General features: G+C 27.1%; 1 protein-coding gene across 1 annotated transcript in view; it reads right to left on the bottom strand.

Moving 5' to 3' along the window:
* Positions 1-21,712, bottom strand: part of LOC117176166 (Golgi integral membrane protein 4-like) — a 70,882-nt gene that overhangs the window by 1,462 nt on the left and 47,708 nt on the right. The window contains exons 3-6 of the mRNA XM_033366258.1: positions 20,522-21,003; positions 15,408-15,542; positions 7,957-8,378; positions 5,520-5,644 (exon numbers count right to left, since the gene is read on the bottom strand). Coding sequence (XP_033222149.1) covers positions 5,520-5,644; positions 7,957-8,378; positions 15,408-15,542; positions 20,522-21,003 — 1,164 coding nt within the window. The remainder of the gene's footprint in view (positions 1-5,519; positions 5,645-7,956; positions 8,379-15,407; positions 15,543-20,521; positions 21,004-21,712) is intronic.

Below are 21,712 nucleotides of genomic sequence, written 5' to 3'. Positions count from 1 at the left end.
GAGCTCCAAGGAGATTATGTTGAAAAATAAAAAAAAATTTACCCCAAAAAAATTGTTTTTATACTTCATTCTAAGGACTTATTGAACTACCCTCGTAATATTGAAATTTCCATCATATGGCTTAGTTTGCAACAACAAAAATTGCATTTTTAAATTAAATAAATAAAAAATTTCAGCCAAAAATGAAATTGTTACATTTTCTGTATAAGAAATTAATTTTTGATCAGAAAAAAACGAATTTTTCAATAGAATAGCTGAAGTTTTTGCCATAGAGCTGAATTTTCAACTGAAGTAATAAATCTTTAACCAAAAAATTACTTTCCAACAAAGTAGTATAACTTTTACTAAAGTAAGATGAATTTTCAAAGAAAAAATCAATAGTTGATATTCTTACCAAAAAAGATTTTATTATTAAATAAGAAGCAGTTGGATTTAAAAAAAGCGAATTTTAAATAAAATAATTCATTTTTAGGTCGAAAAATTAATGAATGAATTTTTATCGAAACAAATTAATTTCACAATTTTCAGTTAAAAAAATAATTTGGAACCAAAAACACAGAAGGTTTGAGCGAAATACTTAAATATTCAACCAAAAATAATTAATTTTCCTCAAGAAGATTCTACCAAAAAGTCGAATTTTTAACTAAAAAATGAATTTTCAGAAAAAAATATTTTTAACAAAGTAATGGAATTTTTTAAGTATGAATTTGCAAACAAGAAGAAGAATTTTCCTAACAAATATCAATTTTAAAACACATAGTTGAATTTTCAAATAAAAAGATCAATTTTCGAGAAAGGAAAACGGTATTTTTTCCAATGAGTTAAATTATCAACAGAAAAATGGTTTTCCAAACGAAAACATTAAAATATGATATTATATTATATTCCGTTTTCTTTTCTCGAAAATTAATCTTTTTACTTAAAAATTCAACGATTTATTTGAAAATTGATATTTTTGTTGTTTGTAAATTCAGTTCTTTGGTTAAGAATTAAAATACTGCAGTTGAACATCAGTTAAAGTTGACTCAATTATCTGTAATTAAAAAATAGAACAATGTCCTACCTATAATAAGTCATAAATTATGACCCCTTAAATTTGGCCATTTTTGCCTGTTTTTACGGACAGAAAAGTGGAGTTCAGTTTTTTCAGTTCAGTTTAGTTTACGTTAATGATGCCAGAGGATAAAATAGAGTCTACAGAAATCTGCGTGGATTTAAAAAAAAGGTATTTTAGACCTATTATTTTGGGAATTGCCAGGTTTCAAAAATGGATTTTTTTTGTTGCATTTTTGATTAAAAACAGAGAATTTGTTGCTGTTTTTTAAAAATATCTCGTTTCCTGTGCATCCCCAGACAAAATTACTTAAGATGAAAAGAAAGTAGAGTCAATTTGACGTTAGGTCAAAACAAAAAGTGTCGTAGCCCTAATAGGTCACGAGATATGACCTTGGAAAGTGCACTCTTCCTGCATAGAGGCACCTGAGTGTTCCATGAAGTAGGAATACGGTCGTATTTCGAAAAATTTGTCTCAAATAAGTATATATCATTCATTTAGCATGTATAATACGTCTTTTACAATTGATAAATAATTAGTTGTTTCTAAAAAAAGAACCTTTCTATCACCACTAATGATTACTTTTAGGCTCTCTTTCTAGTATTTTTGTTTAAAAAATTGATTGTAACTGATTGAAAATGTATATGTTTTTTATCAATAAGCAAATATGTTTTATTAATAATTTTTTATAATAAAATCTTTTCATAACCACTTTTAAGTATTTTTTGAGTATTTTTGTGATAAAAAAGTAATTATAATTGATTAAAAATGTGATATGTATTTCTTTTCAGTAAACAAATAGTTTTTTAATAATTGTTTATAACAATATCTTGTCATAACCACTTTTTAGTACGTTCAGAGTACTTTTCTAGCCAAAAAGTAATTATAATTGATTAAGAATGTGGTATTTAATTCATGGTTTACTTAAAGAACTTTTAGATACAAGCAATTTATATAATTACTATTCATCAGAAGATATTTTTATAAGCAATTATTAAAAAACTTGATGTTTTCGGATGAAAAGCATTTATCACATTTTTAATCAATTATAATTACTTTTTTGCTGGAAAAATACTGAGAAAGTACTCAGAAGTGGTTATGACAAGATATTGTTATAAACAATTATTAAAAAACTATTGCAGGGTGGCCGTTTTAAGCGAATAAAAAAATTCCCGTCATTTCCCGAAAAATAAAAAAAATAAAACAATATTTCAAACATTTTTCCATATAAAATAATAAACAACAAATTAAAGCATTCAAAGTTAAACACTTGAATTCCAACCTTATAAAATTGAAGTATAAACGTTTTCATTTCAAAAATTGTGTATTCAAATGCTCAAAAATGTACACGTACCAAATGGAAGGTACTAAAACTTTTCAATTAAACAATCTTAAATGCAAATAAACTGCAAAATTTATAACTTTTATCAATTATAGAGCACAAAGATTCAGATTAAGTTCCAAAAATATAAATCCACGTCCAGGCATCTTTTAAAAGCTTTAAAATTTTAGTTAAAAATCTTGTGAAATCTGGAAGTAGTTTAAAATTTTTCGAAAGAATAAAAAATTTCTTAAGATTCTTAGGAAAATCGAAAATCTAAATATTAAAAGCTTTCTATAAAAAAAAATTCAGTTTAAAATTGTTTTCTTTTAATGGTTCAATTTACTCACCTTAAATGAATAGTGAAATATTGTTAAATATTAAATACTTATTCTTTTTCTACATTAAGAAATTTCAAATTAAATGGGATAATAATAAAATAATTTAGACTCACAATATTTTAAACATAATAAAAACCTTTAATTATGACTATATGATTATGGATTTATTTATTTTTATTAATAGAAATAATATATTAATAAATTTATTTATTAAATTTAATATAGAAAATAATATAAAAGAAGACCTGGAACTCTGAATTAAAAATATATTATCGATAAATTTTGAAATTTTTTATTTAAAAATAAAATTATCGGAATAAATAATTTATTAATTTCAATTCGTATTAAAACTTTCGGATTGACACAGTTACAATCTGGAAATTCTCAAATTTTGAACGAATCTAAAATTGTTTGGTCAATTCAATTATTGTTCAGATTTCTATACTTAGAGTACAGATCAACTCTAAAAAGAATTCATTTATTTAGATTTACAGTTGATGAAATAAAACTGTTTTTTATCAGAAATTTTCAACTTCAAATGCTTTTAATTTTTAACTGTTTAAATCTTCAAAACTGCACTTTAATCATTTTTAAAACTGTTAATATCGAACTTATGAAAATTTTTCTTCTAAAAATTCGTAAAATATCCGGTTTCCCGGTCCGGCGGCCACCCTGTTTTTTTTTAATCTTCGATTTTAAAAACTTCTAATTTTTAATGTTTTTAACCATCAAAACTGCATTTTGAAATTCTTTAAATTAAAATATATGCTTAAAACTTCAAAATATAAAATGTAAAATTTTTTTAAGTGAAAGATTTTCGAATAAAGCATTCTTAACTAAATGATATAATAATTTATAAACATCACAATTGAACAAATTATTTAAAAACCGAATTTTTAGAATAAAAATTTTGTAAGATTCCCAGGTTTCCCGGTCCAGCGACCACCCTGTATTTGTTTACTGAAAAGAAATACAAATCACATTTTTAACAATTATTATTACTTTCTTTTCGTCACAAAAGTACTCAAAAAGTACTCAACAGTGGTTATGAAAGATTTAATTATAAACAATTGGTAATCAAACATATTTGTTTATTGACCAAAAAAAAACATATACATTTTCAATGAATTACGATCACTCATAAATGGTAATAGAAAGCTTTTGTTAGAAACAATTAATTATTTATTAATGGAAAAAGACGTATTATATAGGCTAAATTATTTATTTACACTTATTTGAGACAAAGTTTTCGAAATACGACCGTATTTCGACTCCACGGTACGCTCACGTGCTTTTATGCAGGAAGTGTGTACTTTCCCAGGTCCTATCTCGTGACCTATTTAGGGCTAAGACACTTTTTTTTAACTTAAGTCAAATTGACTCCACTTTCATTTAATCTTAAGTAATTTTGGCGTGGGATGCACAGGAAACGAGATATTTTCAAAACAAAAAACAAATTCTCTGTATTTAGTCAAAAATGCAGAAAAAAATCAGTTTTTGAAACCTTGCAATTCCCAAAATAATATCGGTCTAAAATACCTTTTTTTTAGACCTGCGTAAATTTTTATAGACTCTGTTTTATCCTCTGGCATCACTAACGCAAACTAAAACCGACACGATTTATTTTGGAAAAACTGAACTCCACTTTCATGCCCGTAAAAATAGGCAAAAATGGCCAACTTTAGGGGTCATAATTTATGACCTATTATAGGAAGGACAATGTTCTTTTTTTGTAATTGCAGAAAATTGAGTCAACTTTAACTCACCTGTGGAACACTTTCTTGTGGAGTAATTAGGCACGAAGGTACTCACTGTTTTTTTTTAATTTAGTGATTTTTCGCTGAAAGTACAAAAAAATTGGGATTTTTTATGTATCATAACTCGAAACCTATGGAGGATAGCGAATTATTTTTTAACCAAATTTGCTCATAATTGTGTCCTCTTTCTTTTTTCTGTTGGACAATTTGCTCTAAATTGCAAAAGGAATTATCCGCCCCACAAATGAACTTTTGGAACTATTTTTAAAAAAACCCGGTTTGACAATTGATATGTTCTAGCATTTTTGTTATGTCAAAAGGGACACCTTAATGGAAATTTCTCATTAAAAACATTGGAAGTAGGATTATTTTGGGAACCAAACTACCAGATGCCTGGACTACGTCAATATTTCAGTGAAGAGACAAATTTTCTTTAAAATACATTAATTTTCATCTGAAAAAAAATCTGATTTTCACTAAAATAGTTCATTTTGAACCAAAGAGATGAATCTTTATCAAACAACGCAAAATATAATAGTTGATATTTCAACCAAAAAATATTTTAAATTAAAAGCTGTTGATTTCAACCAAAGTGCGCGGCTTTTTAACAAATCATGTAATTTCTCAAGTGAAAAAGATCAGTTTTTAACGAAAAATAAAAAAGGAACAAATAAGAGACAAATTTTCAACAAAATAGTGAAATTTTCAACCAAAGAGAAGAAACTTCAACCGTTACATTTTTCATCAAAAAGCAGTCGAATTTAAAAAAAAAGAAGACGATTTTCTCAAACAGTTTGTTTCTTAATTTGAAAATATAGTTGTTTTTATTTTTCGCTGTAAAATGTAAAAAAACTTTTGAAAATATGTACTTTGAAACATTCTTTCAGTAAAATATATAATGTTATATTTGTGAAAGCCAGAAATATGAGAGAATAATTTGTATAAAAGAAGATATATTTCGCATATTAAATTTGAATTTTTGCAGAACTCGGACCCGAGCAGATCGCGCACTCTGGTGAGTGGTAAGCCCCTCCAAAAAACATTACCTTCACCCTCGTCTTCCTCCTCGATCCGGAGGTCGTTATTTTTAGGCTGCTGTTCTCTATAAAACTCTTCATTCTCATATTGATCTTCTGCAATATCAGGACCTTGTTGACCCCCATCCTCCATCCTGAAAACACAATTTTTTAGTGACGCTTCCCATAAGAATACAGGGCTAAAATTTATTTGCAAAAATGTATATAAGAGGCCGTACATAAATTACGTAACGGAGAAACCCGTTCTAAACCCCTCCCCCCCTTTCCATGTAAAAAATCGTACCAAATATTTCTACCACCCACCCCTGTCTTACTGTACGTAATTTTTCGTTTCCAGAAATGTTTAGCTAGTTGTTGCTACTAGAATTAGATAGGGTTACCGAAAACTTCATTTTCAAAATTTCCTGATTTTTCCTTGGCAAATTTTTTATTCTCCTTGAGCATTAATATTTAAATATTAAGTATAAAACAGAATTTTAGATACAAATTAAAAACAATAATTTATTTTAAGCCAAAAAATGTCTTTGCTGCTATAAAATATAAGTTATTAACAAAATAATTGAATTTTCAAGATAAAATTTAAATTTTCAGCATAATAGTTGAATTTTCAAACCTAAAACGATAAATTCCCAACAAAAATTTGTCACAGTTTATATCTTAATCAAAACAGATGAAATTTATACAGAAAAATGTCAAAATAAAAAAAAACGAAATTTCAACAAATAGAAATTTTTCATTTAAGGGAGAAATAAAAATTTATCTAAATTGTTGAACCTTCAAGCCAAGAAATTTTTTTTCAACAAAAAATATAACTTTTCAGCCAAAAATTAATTTTTTTACGAAACTGATTCGTTTTAACACAGAAAAAATTAAATTAAAAACTAAGAAGATTATTATTTATTTTACCAACAAAGGAGATTTTCAACTAAAAAAGATCGATCTTTAAAAAATTGAAAAAGTTACATTTTCAGCTAAGAAATTAATTTTCAACGAAAAAGAGCATTTTCCACTAAACCGTTAAATTTTCAACCAAGGACATGAGCTTTCAATTAAAAAAGAAATAGTTAACAAAAATCAACAATCAAACTGATTTTTCAATCCAAAAAGAGGAATTGCTAACCCAAAAAAATTACTTTTTGATAAAATTGTTGACTTATCTACCAGATAGTTGCATTTTTACTTAAAAAGATAAAAATTTTCTTAAAACAGATGAATTTTTATTTTAAAAAATTTTTTAAATAGCTGACTTTTCATCCAAAAAAGATTCCAGTTGACTTTTCAAGATCTAAATATTAATTTTTTTTAAAGAAAAAGTTTATACAAAAAAAATTCAATAAAAAAAGACGAATGTTTTCAACCAAAAAGGATGATTTTTTAACAAAATAGTGAAATTTTCTAAAAAATAGTTGCATTTTTATCCAAGAAAGATTGAACTTATACTAAAACAGACGCATTTTTAATAAAAAACGACAAAAAGATTTTAGTTCATTTTTAAACACCAAAATATAAATTTTAAACAAGACGTAAAATTGTACGAAATAGTTAAATATTCAACAAAACAGCAGAATTTGCATTTTTATCGAAGAAAAATGTAATTTCTTCTAGAGTAGGTGAATTTTGAAATCAAAAAGGCAAACTTTAAAGAAAGAGTTGAATTTACAACCGAGCAGTTGTATTTTTACTCAAGAAAGTTTAAATTTCTACTAAAACAGATGAATTTTAAAAAATGGTTAAATTTTGATCCAAAAAAAGACATAAGTTCACTTTCCAAAGCCAAAATAAGAATTGTAAACAATAATTTAATATTCTGCTTAATAGTAGAATTTTTAACCAAAAAGTATGACTTTTGAACAATATTGTTAAATTTGTAAACCAGATAGTTGCATTTTTATCCAAAAAAAATGAAAATTCTATTCAAACACGTGAGTTTTTAAATCAAAGACAAATTTTAAAAAAACAGTTGAATTTTCATCCAGATTTCGATTGACTTTTCAAAACCTAAATACGAATTATAAACAAAAAGTAAATTTTCTAAGAAATAGTTAAGTTTTCAACGAAACAGTTAAATTTTCATTCAAGAAAGATGAAATATTTGTAATGAAAATATTAATTTTTAAATCAAAAAAGACCAATTTTCCACACAAAAATTTATCATCCAAAAAATTATTCAGTTGACTTATCAGCAATAAAATATGAATTTTAAACAAAAGGTTAATGTTCTACGAAAAGAGTTGAATGTTCAACCGAAAAAGACGAGCTTTTAACAGGTCATTTGAGTTTGCAACCAAAAATAATGTCTTTTTAAGAAAATTGTTAACATTTTTAGCCAAATAATAAAATTTATAACTAAAAGGATAACCTTCAGGAGAACGTTTTTGTGAATTCACAAAAATTTGCAAAAAGCCGTCACGTAATTTAAATACGGTCCCTAAGTATATAACTATACCCAGCCAGTCTTTCCAGATGATTTGGTTCGTCACCAATTTCCTGAACACCAGGTTGAACTCTGAGCCATCCTACATTTCCTTGTCGTTCAGCAACTTTTCCTGCTGGTTGGTGTGCCAGCAAATCCATATTTCTAATATCCAATTCCTTTGCCTTTTCCTTTTTACCACTTTCCACAACAAGATCTTTCACTTTCGAATTGTGTCCAGCATCTGTATTTCTCCTCTTCTCATCTGTCTTCTTTTCTTCATTCTCAAGCTTCGGATTTATTATTACGGGAATTGGTACCACACCAATGGGCAATTTCACTTTTGTTCTTCCAGCAGTGAGGCTCCTTTCCGGAGAAACGGAAACAACAGAAGCCTTTGTTGTGCTTTCAATATTGGAACCAAGAACAGATTTCACTGAATGCGCTGGAGTATTCTGAAAAATACAACAAAACATTGCTAATTTCCTATATCCCTCTTTAGATTTAATAGAACACTGGCAAGTTCTTGTATTCTCCGATTTTTAATTCTAGAGGCAATTTCTCGGATTTCTCGTATAACCACTTACCTCTATGAAAATAAAAAACACAGTATTTTGAAAAGACTATAAAACTTTAACCTTTAAACCCAAAAGGAACGCAAAGATAATGAATACTCGTACTGTACGAAATGGGTCCTCTACCTAGAGTTCTTAAATGCCCAAGAATTTATGTTGAGCAAATGCTCTCGAGAATATTCTTAGCATTTAAGCTCGAACTGAGCATTTATAGAGCATTTAAGATAATTTAAAGCATTTATCTAACGGTGACCTTGATTTTGACTCCAAGGTCATTTTTAACGTTCGTGTCAAGGTCAAAATATTTTTTTAAAATAATTTTTGGGGTCATTTTGACCAAAGGTTAAAATACATATTTCAATGTAAAAATTTACCGCTCTTTTCATTTCCGGAATAAAAAATAATGGTTTCAATTTTTAAAAATAAGGTGACCTTGACACGACCTTCAAAAATGTCCTTGGAGTCAAAATGAGGGTCACCATTAGATTCCTTGGACAAAACCCTATAACTTTTGTCAGAACTATTTTCTTGTCGAATGCGATCCTTGAAAATTATTGAGGGGTATCCATAAATTTGGAACACCTGTTATATCATAATTACTACATATGTTTTTACAAAAGTAATCTATTTATTTTCTTATCATGGTTAAAAATCACAACTATTTGATCGAAAATTAATTTCTTTTGGTTGTGGATTCAAACTATTTTTTTGAAAATTCATCTTTCTTAGTTGAACTAAACTATTTTTGGTAAAAAATTTAAATCCTTTTTGGTTGAAATATCAAGTATTATGTTTTTCGTTGTAAATTCATCCTTTTTGGTTTAAAATTCAACTACTTAGTTAAAAGTGGAACTACTTTGTTAAAAGTTCATTTATTTGGTTGATGATTCATCATTTTCATTGACAAACCTTTTTTTTAACATTTAATTATTTTTTTGAACATTATGTTTTCTAGTTGAAAATTAATTGTCTTAACTGAAAATTTATCAAATACATGTTTGGTTTAAAACTTATCTTCTTAACTTTAAAATTCAAATATTTATTTTAAATTCCTGTATTTTATTAAAAATTCGAACTTGTGAAAGAATATTAAGCTTCTTGGTGACTAATTCTTCTTTTTGGTTGAAATTTCTTTTGAAAATTCAAATGTTTGATTGAAAACTCATGCACTTTGTTCAAAATTCATCTATTTCGGTAGAAATTTCATCGTATCAGTTAAAAACTGATCTGTTTGGTTGATAATTTGTTGTTTTATTTTATTTAGAATTAATTTTTTTAACTGAAAATATAACCGGTCCATTTGTTTTTCAAAATTTATCTTTTTACTATTGAAATTTAATCTTCTTGAGTAAAAATTATACTATTTCATTAAAAATTTAGTTTGATTTTATTGAAAATTTAATAATTCTATTTCTAGTTGAAAATTTATCTGTTTTCATTAAAAATGTAACTATTTGTTGAAAATCCGTCTTCTTGTAGAAGAGTGCTCTCATTAGTTGAAACTTTATCTTTTTGGTTAAAAATTAATTTCTGATGTTGAAAATTTAACTATTTTGTTGAAAATGTATTTTACTAACTGCAAATTTAAGTATTTTATTTTTGTAGATTTATCATTTTAGTTGAAAATTCACACTAACCATTCCATTTTTTATTTTTTGAAAATTTACTTTTTTTTGATAGACAGAAAATTAATGTTTCGGATTAAAAATTTCACTATTTGGTTAAAAATTCATATTTTTGGTTATAAATTCATCACTGTGATTAAAAATTAATTTCTTTGGCTGAAAATTCGTTTCTTTTTTATTGAATATTATTTTTTTAACCGAAGCTTTAACTATTCCATCTTTGATTGAAAATTTATATTTTTAGTTCAAAATTATTTCATTTTGCTGAAAACTCGTTGTTTTATTTGAAACATACTTTTTTAATTGCAAATTAAATTATTCTAGTTTTTGTTTATAAATGATGTTGTTGAAAATGTAAATATTATATTAAAACTGTATCCTTTTTATGAGAAAATTCATTTTTGAGTTAAAATTGAATTATTTTGAGTGAAAATTTAGTTCTATTTTTGGTTAAGAAAATCATGTTTTTGGATGGGGAAAAAAATTATTTTGTTGCAAATTCATTTGTTTTTTTTTCAACCTTTATCCTAATTTTGGTTGAAAGATGATCTTTTTTCTATGAAAATTAATATACTTTGTTGAAAATGTTCAAAATTCACCTTTTTGATTACAAAAATAAACTAAAAAGTGTTTAAAATTGATTTAGAAATAGACATTTTTTGCATTAATATTATTAATCTTCTAGGTGCATGGTTGGTTTTACACCTAATGAATTTAGAATTTGGGATATTGTAGCAACCCTGAACAATGCCCGTTTAATGCAAATAATGTTTTCTATTATTTTGACTTCTTTTGTCATTTAAGTTAACGCATTTTCTAGTGTAAAGCGATACATTTTCCCGCGAAATTTAAATAATGTAATTATTATTAATAAAGCTAAAAAATGCGAATTCAAAATGCTTATAAATGCTCATTAAATTCCCAAAGCACATAAAGGTCGAGCATATTTTTTCATGCTCGTGAGAATTTCTCAGAGCAATTAAGATTCTTTAGAACACTACCTCTACAAAGTCAAATGAAATAATAATCTATGAGCGCTATAGTAGCAAATAAAAGATTCAAAGCACATAAAATAAAAAACAAGAGACATGCCTTTTGCTGAGAAGAGACAACAATCACTGACACAGGAGAAATCATTACGTGACTCAAAAAAGTCCGCTAAGAAGCCAATATTTTCTTTTTCAAATTACTTCTTCAGAAATTAGTAGATCGAAATTATCTATTGTCATAAAAAGAACCACTAGGGTTTACGAAAGCAAGTAAGAAGAGTTAAGTGCGCAAGGGTGCAAGAAAAAATGCAAGCAAGTAAAAATAATAAGTTTCATTTTATTAAATATAACATTAAATAACACAGAAGGATTACAGGCGTATTTCAGAAGACATACTACTTTTAAAATGTCAGTTTCAACTTTGTTAAAACATCCTTGAAATGGAAAAATTGCGCTAAATTACTGTCAATTATTTGATATCGACACAAGTCTAAAATGTTAAGAGCGTACTAATAAAGTGTGTTAAAAACTAGTTTACATAATGCACTAGAAGAAATTTGAAAGCCGAAACCAAAATATTACCTACATATTCAGTGCACAAAATTTTAAAACTACGTAACACAGTCAGTCGAGCTATGCGAATAATCGCCTTACACACGTCGAGTGGTGTGTTTTCTCTAAACAAAATCTATGCTCTCTAAAGTCAAATTGAGAAATCACAAAAAGAACGGACTTACAGGGAAAAAATGCCAACAGGACAGAAAATGATACGATGCGTGCAAATTGCATGCAAAGAAAGGATTTTTATGCTTTTCATCAGTCATTCGAACTCTTTATCGTTTCATAAAAAATTTCAATTTCTCTACGAAAATATTGCTAAATAGCTAATCTCTTCATACGATGTCTTAACATCTAGCAATCCTAAAAACATTAATCTCTTGTCAAAAGACACAATATCATACAGTACTCCCTCAAGTCGTTTCCAAAACGGAATGACATGAATAAAATCTAGACTTGACTATCAACTTCTCATAAACTTTAAAATTTAATTCAATATAATTTACACCTTTCTTCAGTCTCTCGAGAAACCGAATAAAAATTCTTCATTTTAGGGGCGACGCTGACCGGTTTATATTTAGATATCATTTCTTCTAGATAAACACTGTAAACTGCCAATAAGGTATTCAAATGTATTTTATCTACTGTTGCTTTTTTATTTTAAAAAAAGCAAGGGTCAAATATCTGTTCCCAAACCAGGTCATGAATTCGATGTGTCCAAGTACCAAGGTTCTATCTCGGTGTGCGTAAATAGGAAGGTGCAAATGTTCAAATTAACAAATTTGTAATTATTATTTTGAGAATTTTATCTGCAAAATATGATTTTCTATGCTGTTTTATTTTTTCCATTTATGTTTTCCAGGTCTCCTTTTTACATCAAATAATTAAATAATAAATGATTAAATATGTAAAAAATGAGTCATATCATTTTTTTGCCAACAATTTTAAAAGAAAGCAGAACCATAAATAAATTCTTAATTTTTTGCGAACGAAAGTTGTCTTTGAAATCGTTGAAATGTTTGTAAAATCTTTAAAAAATCGTTGAAATCTCTCGAAATACTTAAATCTTCGTGAAATCTTGAAATATCTGTGAATTTTTTAAGAATCTTTTAAAGTTTTCTTAAAATACTTGAGATCCTTGAAAACTTTAATATTCTTGAAATCTCAAATCTTTATAAAAGCTTTCTTCAACATTTGTTTGTCAAATATCTTGCGTTCGCTTGAAATAATTAAAATCTTTTCAAATTAACTTAACATCTTTGAAATATTTCCAAAATCTTTCGTATTCGTTTGAAATCATTGAAATATGTGAAATCGTTTCACTTTCTTTGAAATTCTTGTATTCCTTTGAAATTTTTATGAAATTTTTATGAAATCTTTCAAATATTTGTGACATCTTTCTGAAATCATTTATATTAATTTGAAATTATTAAAATATTTTTAATATGTATAAAATCTTTGGAAATGTTCGAAATCTTTCAAAACTGATGTACACGGTTGTTTCAAATCTTTGAAATCCTTGCAAATCTTAATCTTTATGAAATTTTCGAAATCCTTGGGATGTCGTAAAATCTTTTTGAATGTTTTGAAATCATATCAAATCTTCGATGTTTTAAAATCTTTAAAATCTGGTGTAATGTGCCCTTTTTCAAATCTTTCGAATTCTGGTATTCTTTTGAAATTTGTATGAAATCTTTGAAATCTTTTTAAAATCTTTCGTATTCATTTAAAAGCATTGAAATATTTGTAAACTGTGTAAAAACGTTTGAAAGTTTTAAAAGCTTTGGAAATATTCAAAATCTTTTAAATCTGGTATACACGCCTTTTCCATATATTTAAAATCCTTGCAATTTTCATATAATATTCGAAATATTGGGAAAATTGTTGTGAAATTTCTGAAATCTTTGTCAAATCTTTTGAAATATTTGTGAAATTTTCCTTAAATCTTTGTATGTGAAATCTTTAAATTCTGGCGCACGCGCCTTTTTCCAATCTTTGAAATCCGTCAAATCTTTGTAAAATCTTCAAAATTCTTTTAAATATATGTATTTTCAAGGCAATATTCTACTTTGAAATGCTCGAAAAAAAAATATTTTTGTGAATTTTTTCTGAGATTATTATTAATGACATTGATGCAGGGTTTATTTAGTTTAATAAATCCACCCTTAAAATATACTTAAAAAATTTTTTAAATTTATTTTATGCACTTTTTACACATAAAAACGTCAGTCAAGGTCAACTCCTCAAAAAGTAGGTAGGTCCACACTGTTGTAAAAATCTCGATAACAGCGCGGAGCTATCTACTTTTTGTGAAATTGATTTTGAATAACGTTTTCATGTATAAAAACTGCATAAAATAAATAAAAAATTTTAAAAATGTACTTCAAGGATGTGTTTATTAAGCCTAACTAACCGTACATCGATATCATTATAAATAATCTAAGAAAAAAATCAGAAAAATAACTTTTTTTCCTTGCGTTTCAAAGTAGAATACTGCCTTAAATCTTTGAAATCAATATTTTCAACTAATAATTTTTATAATTTGCAAAATGAATACCATAAAAAAATGTATACTTTTACATTCTATATTAGCGGAATCTACAAAAAATGCCAAGAAACCTCTTTATTTATTCTTTAATGAGTCGAAGATAAATTATACCTTGATAAATAAAAAACTTTTCAGTGTCAAAATTTTTTCTTAACGAAATGTTTCTTTCATAATAGAATAGAAGACTTAAATTACTTTTCGCATTTCAACCAAAGAACTCTTTTTTAAAAGAAAACAAAAAATTAATTCAAGGTTCGCGTGGAAAACTGAAGGAGGTTTCCAGGTTTTTAATATGGAAATTCGCGAAAAAATCGATGTACTTGTGATTGACAGCGCTCTCAACGGATGAAAACAACCCCATTTATATATATAAATAAATAAATAAATATATATATATATAAATTATTAAAATATTATATAATAAATTATCACATGTTAATTTATTTCAAGCTTCCAGATAATGCCACCGAGAGAGAACCCAGTCATTTGGACACGTCAAATTCAGCATTAGTCAAAAAAGAAAAAAAAATGAATGTCAAAATGAAGTTTCAAAGTATAGTAACGCCGCCCATGCTTCATTTGAAACGAATTAATTAATTACTTCGCCCTATTGTCTATCGTAGCTGCATTTATTGAGGGCAGCGAGGTATCGATTGCAAAGTACTTTTAATTGGCAAGAATAGTCTCCTCATTAGTGCGCACCATCGAGGATACCAACCACCTTCTCTTTCAAAGCCTGGAGTTCGTCAACCTCGTGAGGACTCTCAATGTGCCCTCGATTATCAGAGCGTGTTTCCTTGTCACTTCTCTGCGGTTGAATCGGAGCCAACTTAGGACCATTGGAACTTGATTTTTTGTTCGGTTTTCGCAAAACTCCACCACTGCCCTGATTCGAAAAAGGTGGTGCCACTTCCGGTTGTGGAGGTTCCTCGCCTACATTATCAGTCCTTTTTTCCTGCTTTCTCGAATCTTCTTTGTAAGACATAGACAGAGGCAAATTATTTTGCTGGTCCTTCATATCGTTGGGACCGACAGGAACGATGTTTCCATCCCTTTGGGCAAATCCAACGTCGCTGATCTGCTCATTCGGCAATCTATCGTCGTTTTTCTCTAAGGTATCCCCGATTGCTTGATGATCTCGTGGCGCCGGAAGGGGTGGTGGATTATCATCTTTGCTGGGGTGACTTACCTGTTGCTTGTGTTGAGATGGACGAGCAACCTGCTCATTTGCACTATGCGCTCTCGACTTGTCTTGGTTTGTTTCTGGCTCCTGCTGCTGAGACGCTGCACGATTTACCACGTAGTCGGGAGAGGTGATGGATTTCTGAAAAGGAAGGTGGGATTCTAAATATACTTTTTTTTGGGCAATTAGTTATTATTGTAATTAATGAGGCAGCTTACAGCGCAGTAAGATTTACTACGGTTTAACAGGGTGGCGATTCGGCGGACGATTCCAAATTCCCCGTGTTTCCTGGTCAAGTTTTTTTATCTATGTTTGCCGCAAAACACAAACATTTATTTTAAGTCATGACGTTTATTCTAAACAACCTTTAACACTACATAGCGAAAAATTGCAAAATTAATTAATTTTCAAATAAGATTATGAATCTTTAATTGAAATATTGGAACTTTTAACCAAAAAGGTAAATTTTTAAACAACGGGATGAATTTTAAAGCAAAATGATTAATTTTCTACCAAAAAATACAACTTTTTAACAAAATACATCAATTTTAAAGAAACTGTTGAATTTTCAAATAGAGGAGACAAATTTTCCACCAAATAGTTGGATTTTGAACTAAAAAAAATCAATTTTCAACAGAAAATGGAATAGTTACGTTTTGAGTAAAAAAAAAACTTTCATCCTAACTGATAAATTTTCAACTAAAATAATTAATTTACAACTGAAATAGTTAAACTTTTAAGATCAAAATAGAATTTTTACTAAAAAAAGGTAAATTATCCACCAAAACTTAAATACTTACGTTTTAAGTTAGAAAATCAATGCCTAACCAAACAAGACGAATTTTCAACTAAAAAAAGATAATTTTTCAACCAAAAATGGAATAATATTACATTTTCAGTCAAATAAAGAATTTTCAACTAAAAAAAGAATGTTTAACTAAAATTATGAAATATTCAATTGGAATAGTTTTCAAAAAATAGCTCATAATTCAACTAAAGAAATAATTTTTTAATTAAAATAATGAATCTCTAATAAAAAAAAATAATTTTGAACCAAAAAGAAGAATTTAAAAACCGGGAGAACTTCAAAATAATCCTTTTCTACCAAAAATTCAATTTTTGAACAAAATAGTTGGATTTTCAACGAAATAAATAAGTTTTCAATTTAAAAAGACAAATTTACATCCAAATTCTTAAATTTGAACTAGTTAAGGTAAATGTTCCGCCCAAAATGGAACGGTTTCATTTGGAGTAAAAAAATTAACTCTCAACTACACTGATGAATTTTCAACTAAAACTAGAAGCCCATACGCGCGCAAACCACTAATTCAGTTGTAATTATTTTATTTGGAAATGAAGTTCAATAAAATACCATGATAATCATTTTTACTTTAATAACTTCTATTTGTACACGGCTTCGCGTGGGTACCCTCTCACGATGCAGAATAAATTATTGTGCAACACTAAACATTTTTATGGAAGTTTGGAAAAAACATCTAAAATGTCGGCGCGTACAAATTTTCATAGAAATACCTCTCTCAGAAAATTTCCTCTCATCTGACCAAATATTTAGGCAAATGCGAATACTTTGAATAAACTCGTATGTATCCGCATTGTAACTAAACTGTACTAAAATTCATACAGTGATTTTAGGCCTACCCATACTAAAAAAAAACTGACCCTATTCGTTGAAAATAGACAAATTCTCAATTTTTTATGAATCATCGCAAAGACAATCTTAGTTAACTTCGTAAACAAATTATGTTTATTAATTGAATAATACCCCAACTCTCAATATGTTTATGAACATTGTTTAAATGATTAATAATTATTATAAATTTACAAAGTATGGTGGGAAATGATCATCGAAAGACATTCTTAATTCATTCCGTAAACAAATTATGCCCCTTGCTTGAAAAATAGCCAAGCTATAAATATGTTGATAAAGATTTTTTAAATAATTAATAATTTTATATTTTCAAAGCATCAGAGAAAATAATCATCGGAAAGATATTCCTAGTTAATTATGTTATAAATGGAGCCTACTCGTAAAAATAAAACCAAACTCTTAATTTCTCAATTTAAATTCTTTCAATAATTAATGGTTCTTGTATCTTTACAAAGCAACATAGAAAAGAGTCATCGGATAGACATTGTTAGTTAACTCCGTAAACAAATTGACTCGTAGGATAAAGGCCAAATTTTAAATTTTTTAATTAAAATTATTTAAATAATTAATAGTTCTTGTAAATTTGCAAATCAATATAGACAAAAGTCATCGGAGAGAAATTCTTAGTTCACTTCGAAAACAAATTGATTAGTAGGATAAAGGCCAAAATTTTAATTTTTTCATTAAAATTGTTTAAATAATTAACAGTTCTTCTAAATTTGCAAAGCAATATAGAAAAAAGTTAGTTTACTCCGTGAACAAATTGACTTCTAGAAAAAGGGCAAACACTTAATTTTTTAATTAAAATTGTTTAAATAATTAATAGTTCTTGTAAATTTGCAAAGCAACATACAAGAGTCATCGGAAAGACTTTCTTAGTTGACTCCATAAACAAGTTGACTCGTAGAAAAAAGGGCAAACTCTTATTTTTTAAATTAAAATTGTTTAAAAAATTATTAGTTCTTTTGTTAAGCAACACAGAAAAGAGTGAATTGACTCCGTGAACAAATTCACTCGTAGAAAAAAGTCAAACTCTTAATTTTTAAATAAAAATTGTTTAAATAATTAATAGTTCTTGTAAATTTACAACGCAACATAATAAATTAAACGTGTTCTTTAAATATAGCCATTTATGAACATTTTTCTAATAATTACAATGTTTGAAGATTAAATAACTGCTAAAAGCCATAAATGAGCTCCACTCGAATTCGGCACGATTGCTGTAATTTAATCGCTAGGAATGTTTACATCCAATAATGTAAACAGATCCTTCAAACGTGCCTGTTTCAATTTTCTATCACTCTATGGGAAGCTGCGACCAACTTTCAACTATAGGATGATGAATCTTCAAATGGAATCGTTGAATTTTATACGTACCAAAAAGATGAATTTTCAACTATTAAGATTAATTTTCTACAAAAGACAAATTTTCCACAAATTACATGAATTTTCAAAAAAATAGTTTAATTTTTAATTTAAAATATCAATTTTCAACCAAATAGTTAAATTGTCCTCCAAAAAAGATGAAATTTGAACCAAAACTAAGTAGTTGAATTTTCCGTTAAAAAAATAATTCTCAACCAAAAAAATCGGATTTTCAGAAAAATAGTTATATTTTTAAAAAATCAACTAAAATGATACATACTGAACTGAAATACTTAAATTTTCAAACACAAAGATGAATTTTTTACTGAAATAGTTGAATTTTCAATTAGAGAAGACAAATTTTCAACCAAATAGTTTAATTTTAAACCAAAAACATGAGTTTTCAACAAAAACAATAAATCTTCAACTGAAATAGTTGCATTTTCAAACTGACAAAATTGAAGTTTTACTGAAAAAAAGATAAATTGTCAATCAAAACTTAAATATTTCAATTTTAAGTTAAAAAATGAATATTCAACCAAAACGATTTTTAACTAAGATTAGATATTTAAATAAGATGATTAATATTTAAATGAAATGATTACACTTAAGAACAAAAAGATGAATTGTCAATTGATAAAGTTCATTTTTAAACAAAAAATTGAATATTTGAATTTTGAGTCAAAAAATGAATGTTCAACTAAAGAAATAAGTTATTAATTAATATTATGGAATATTTAACTGGCATAATAGTTATATTTTTTGTTGAAAAAAAATAATTTTCAAGTAAAAAGGAAACAAATTTTCAACAGAAAAGTTATATTTTCGGAAAAAATGCATTTGCATCTAAAGAAGAAACAATTTTTTCATCAAATAACTGATTTTTCAACCCAAGAAATTAATTTTTATTTAAAATTATGATTCTTAAGAAAAAAAATAACTTTTGACAAAGAGTTCAACTTTTAACCGAATAACATTATTACCAACATAAGAGCTGAATTTTTAACTAAAATGATAAATATTTGTTTGAAATACTTAAATTTTAATCCGAATAGAAGAATTTTTAGACAAGAAGTTTAACTTTCGAAGAAAAAGATCATTTTAAAAATTTGAGTGGAATAGGTTAAATTTTCAATTTAAAAAATTACATTAAAAAAACTTTTAAAAAATAGTAACATTTTCAAAAACAGTGATTAAATGTCAACTAAAATCGTAAATCATTGACCAGAATAATTTAATTTAATATAGTTGAAAACTCTATTAAAAAAGAGCAATTTCCATTCAAATTGTTGAGTTTTTAACTAGGAAAGATGAATTTTCAACTAAAAGTGGAACAGTTGAATTTCCAGTTGAAGAAATTAATTTTCAAATAAACTCATGAATTTTCAACTAAAATTATGAATCTTCAACTAGGATAGTTGAAATTTTTATGAAAGAGGAATTTTCAACGATAAAAATTAATTTTCTACAAAAAAACGAATTTTCCCCAAAGTAAATAAATTTTCAAACAAATAGCTGAATTTTGTAATAGAAAAAACATGAAAAATATTTACAATTAAGAAACACACACAAAAACGTATTTTCAGCAAAATAGTTAAATTTTCTGCTGGTGTATTTAAATTTTTAGATAAAAAATTGATTTTAAACAAAGCAGTTACATTTTCAGCCAGAGATGAATTTTCAATTCAAATGATTAATCATCAATAAAAAAAATTGATTTTTAATAAACGAGTTTAACTTTTAACCGATTAGTTGAATTTTTAAAGAAGTATTTGATAAATGAATCCGTAACCAAATTAACACACTTATATGCCTTACGACTGAAGATAAAGTAGAAGTCACTTTCCTAAATTAACCAAAATGATTTAAATAATGAAAACTTGAATTTTACTGCCATCAGAAATAAATGACCTGTTTCTCCGGGTCATTTATTTAACTAGAAATAATTGTTATAAATTGGCCAAAATCATTTAAATGATCAGAAGTAAATTCCCGGTTTTTTTTATTAAACTCTCAGTTTCTCGGTCAAGTTGCCACCCTGATTCAACCTTCCTTAATTTGATAATTACAGATATAATGGAATTACCTTTGCCTGTTCCAGTTCCCTCTTGAGTTGAAAGACTTGCTTTTCTAAATGTAATACAGAGCTCTTCGAATTGACTGCGTTTTTGACTAAATTATTGTACTCAGTCTCCATTTTCGCATAGTCTTTTTGAATCGTGAGGTACTTAGTCTTTAAGTTTTCCATGGATTTTTTCTTATCCTCTTGAGCCCTACTGATTTCGCTACGAAGATCTCTCAAAGTCGATTCTAGCCTATTCGATTCTTCTAACGCCTGCTTTTTTATCTTGGTACATTCCTCCTCGATGTCTTTATTTTCGGATTGAAGAATGTTGTATTTTTGCTGCATGGCATTGTAACTTTGCACAATTTCAACATTCTCCTTGTCTTTGTCTCTAAGAGACTTTTCTCTCGAGACTCGCTGCTGAAGCTCCTGCTTCAAAGCCTGATTCGTGTTTTTCTCCTCTTGCAAGGATTTCTCGAGACGAACTTTGTACTCGTAAATTACTGGAAAAAAAGAATTATTCAATTATTACAGGCTATACATTAGACTGGTTTATTTTCCAACTTTTTTTCTTATTCAATTTCAATACTCCACAAAAGTTTCCCAATCATAACAACAGGGTGGCCGTTTTAATCGAAAAAATAATTTCCCGGTCATTTTACGGTTTTTTCCCGGTTCACAAACGTTTTTCACGGTCAATTAAATTTAAAAATCGAACACTGAAGCTAAACAATTTTCCATCTGCGGTGCGGTCATAAAAACTGAGCTGCAAATGAAAGCACTTAAAGTGGAACTGTTGAGTGTTTAACTTTTAAAATTGAAGTTTAAAAGTTTTTTAATTCAAAAATTTTGCATTCAAATGTTCAATAATTTACACGTATAAAATGGAAGATACTAGAATTCTTCAATATAAAAAATATAAATCCACGCTATCGTTTTTAATTCTCTAAATTAAAAACTCAATCAGTGATCTTTAAAATTTTCAAAATGATATCATTTTGAGCAATTTAAATCCTTGAAAAGCTTCAACATTTTATTTGAAAATATTTTAAAATCTACCATTTGTTTTAGATTTGTTCAAATTTACAATGATTTTTGAAATTTTTTCAGAACTTCTAAATACAGTCTGTCAAGTTAAAGCGTGGGTGGCTTTACTCGCAGTCGGTAAGGTGTATCGACATGATTTTGGTGTCAAAATATTAAGAAGAGCTC

The sequence above is a fragment of the Belonocnema kinseyi genome, chromosome 7 (genome assembly GCF_010883055.1).
Source record: "Belonocnema kinseyi isolate 2016_QV_RU_SX_M_011 chromosome 7, B_treatae_v1, whole genome shotgun sequence".
In the NCBI taxonomy this organism is placed as follows: domain Eukaryota; kingdom Metazoa; phylum Arthropoda; class Insecta; order Hymenoptera; family Cynipidae; genus Belonocnema; species Belonocnema kinseyi.
The sequence above is the reverse complement of the archived record's forward strand: the minus strand, read 5'-3'. Positions and strand labels throughout refer to the sequence as shown.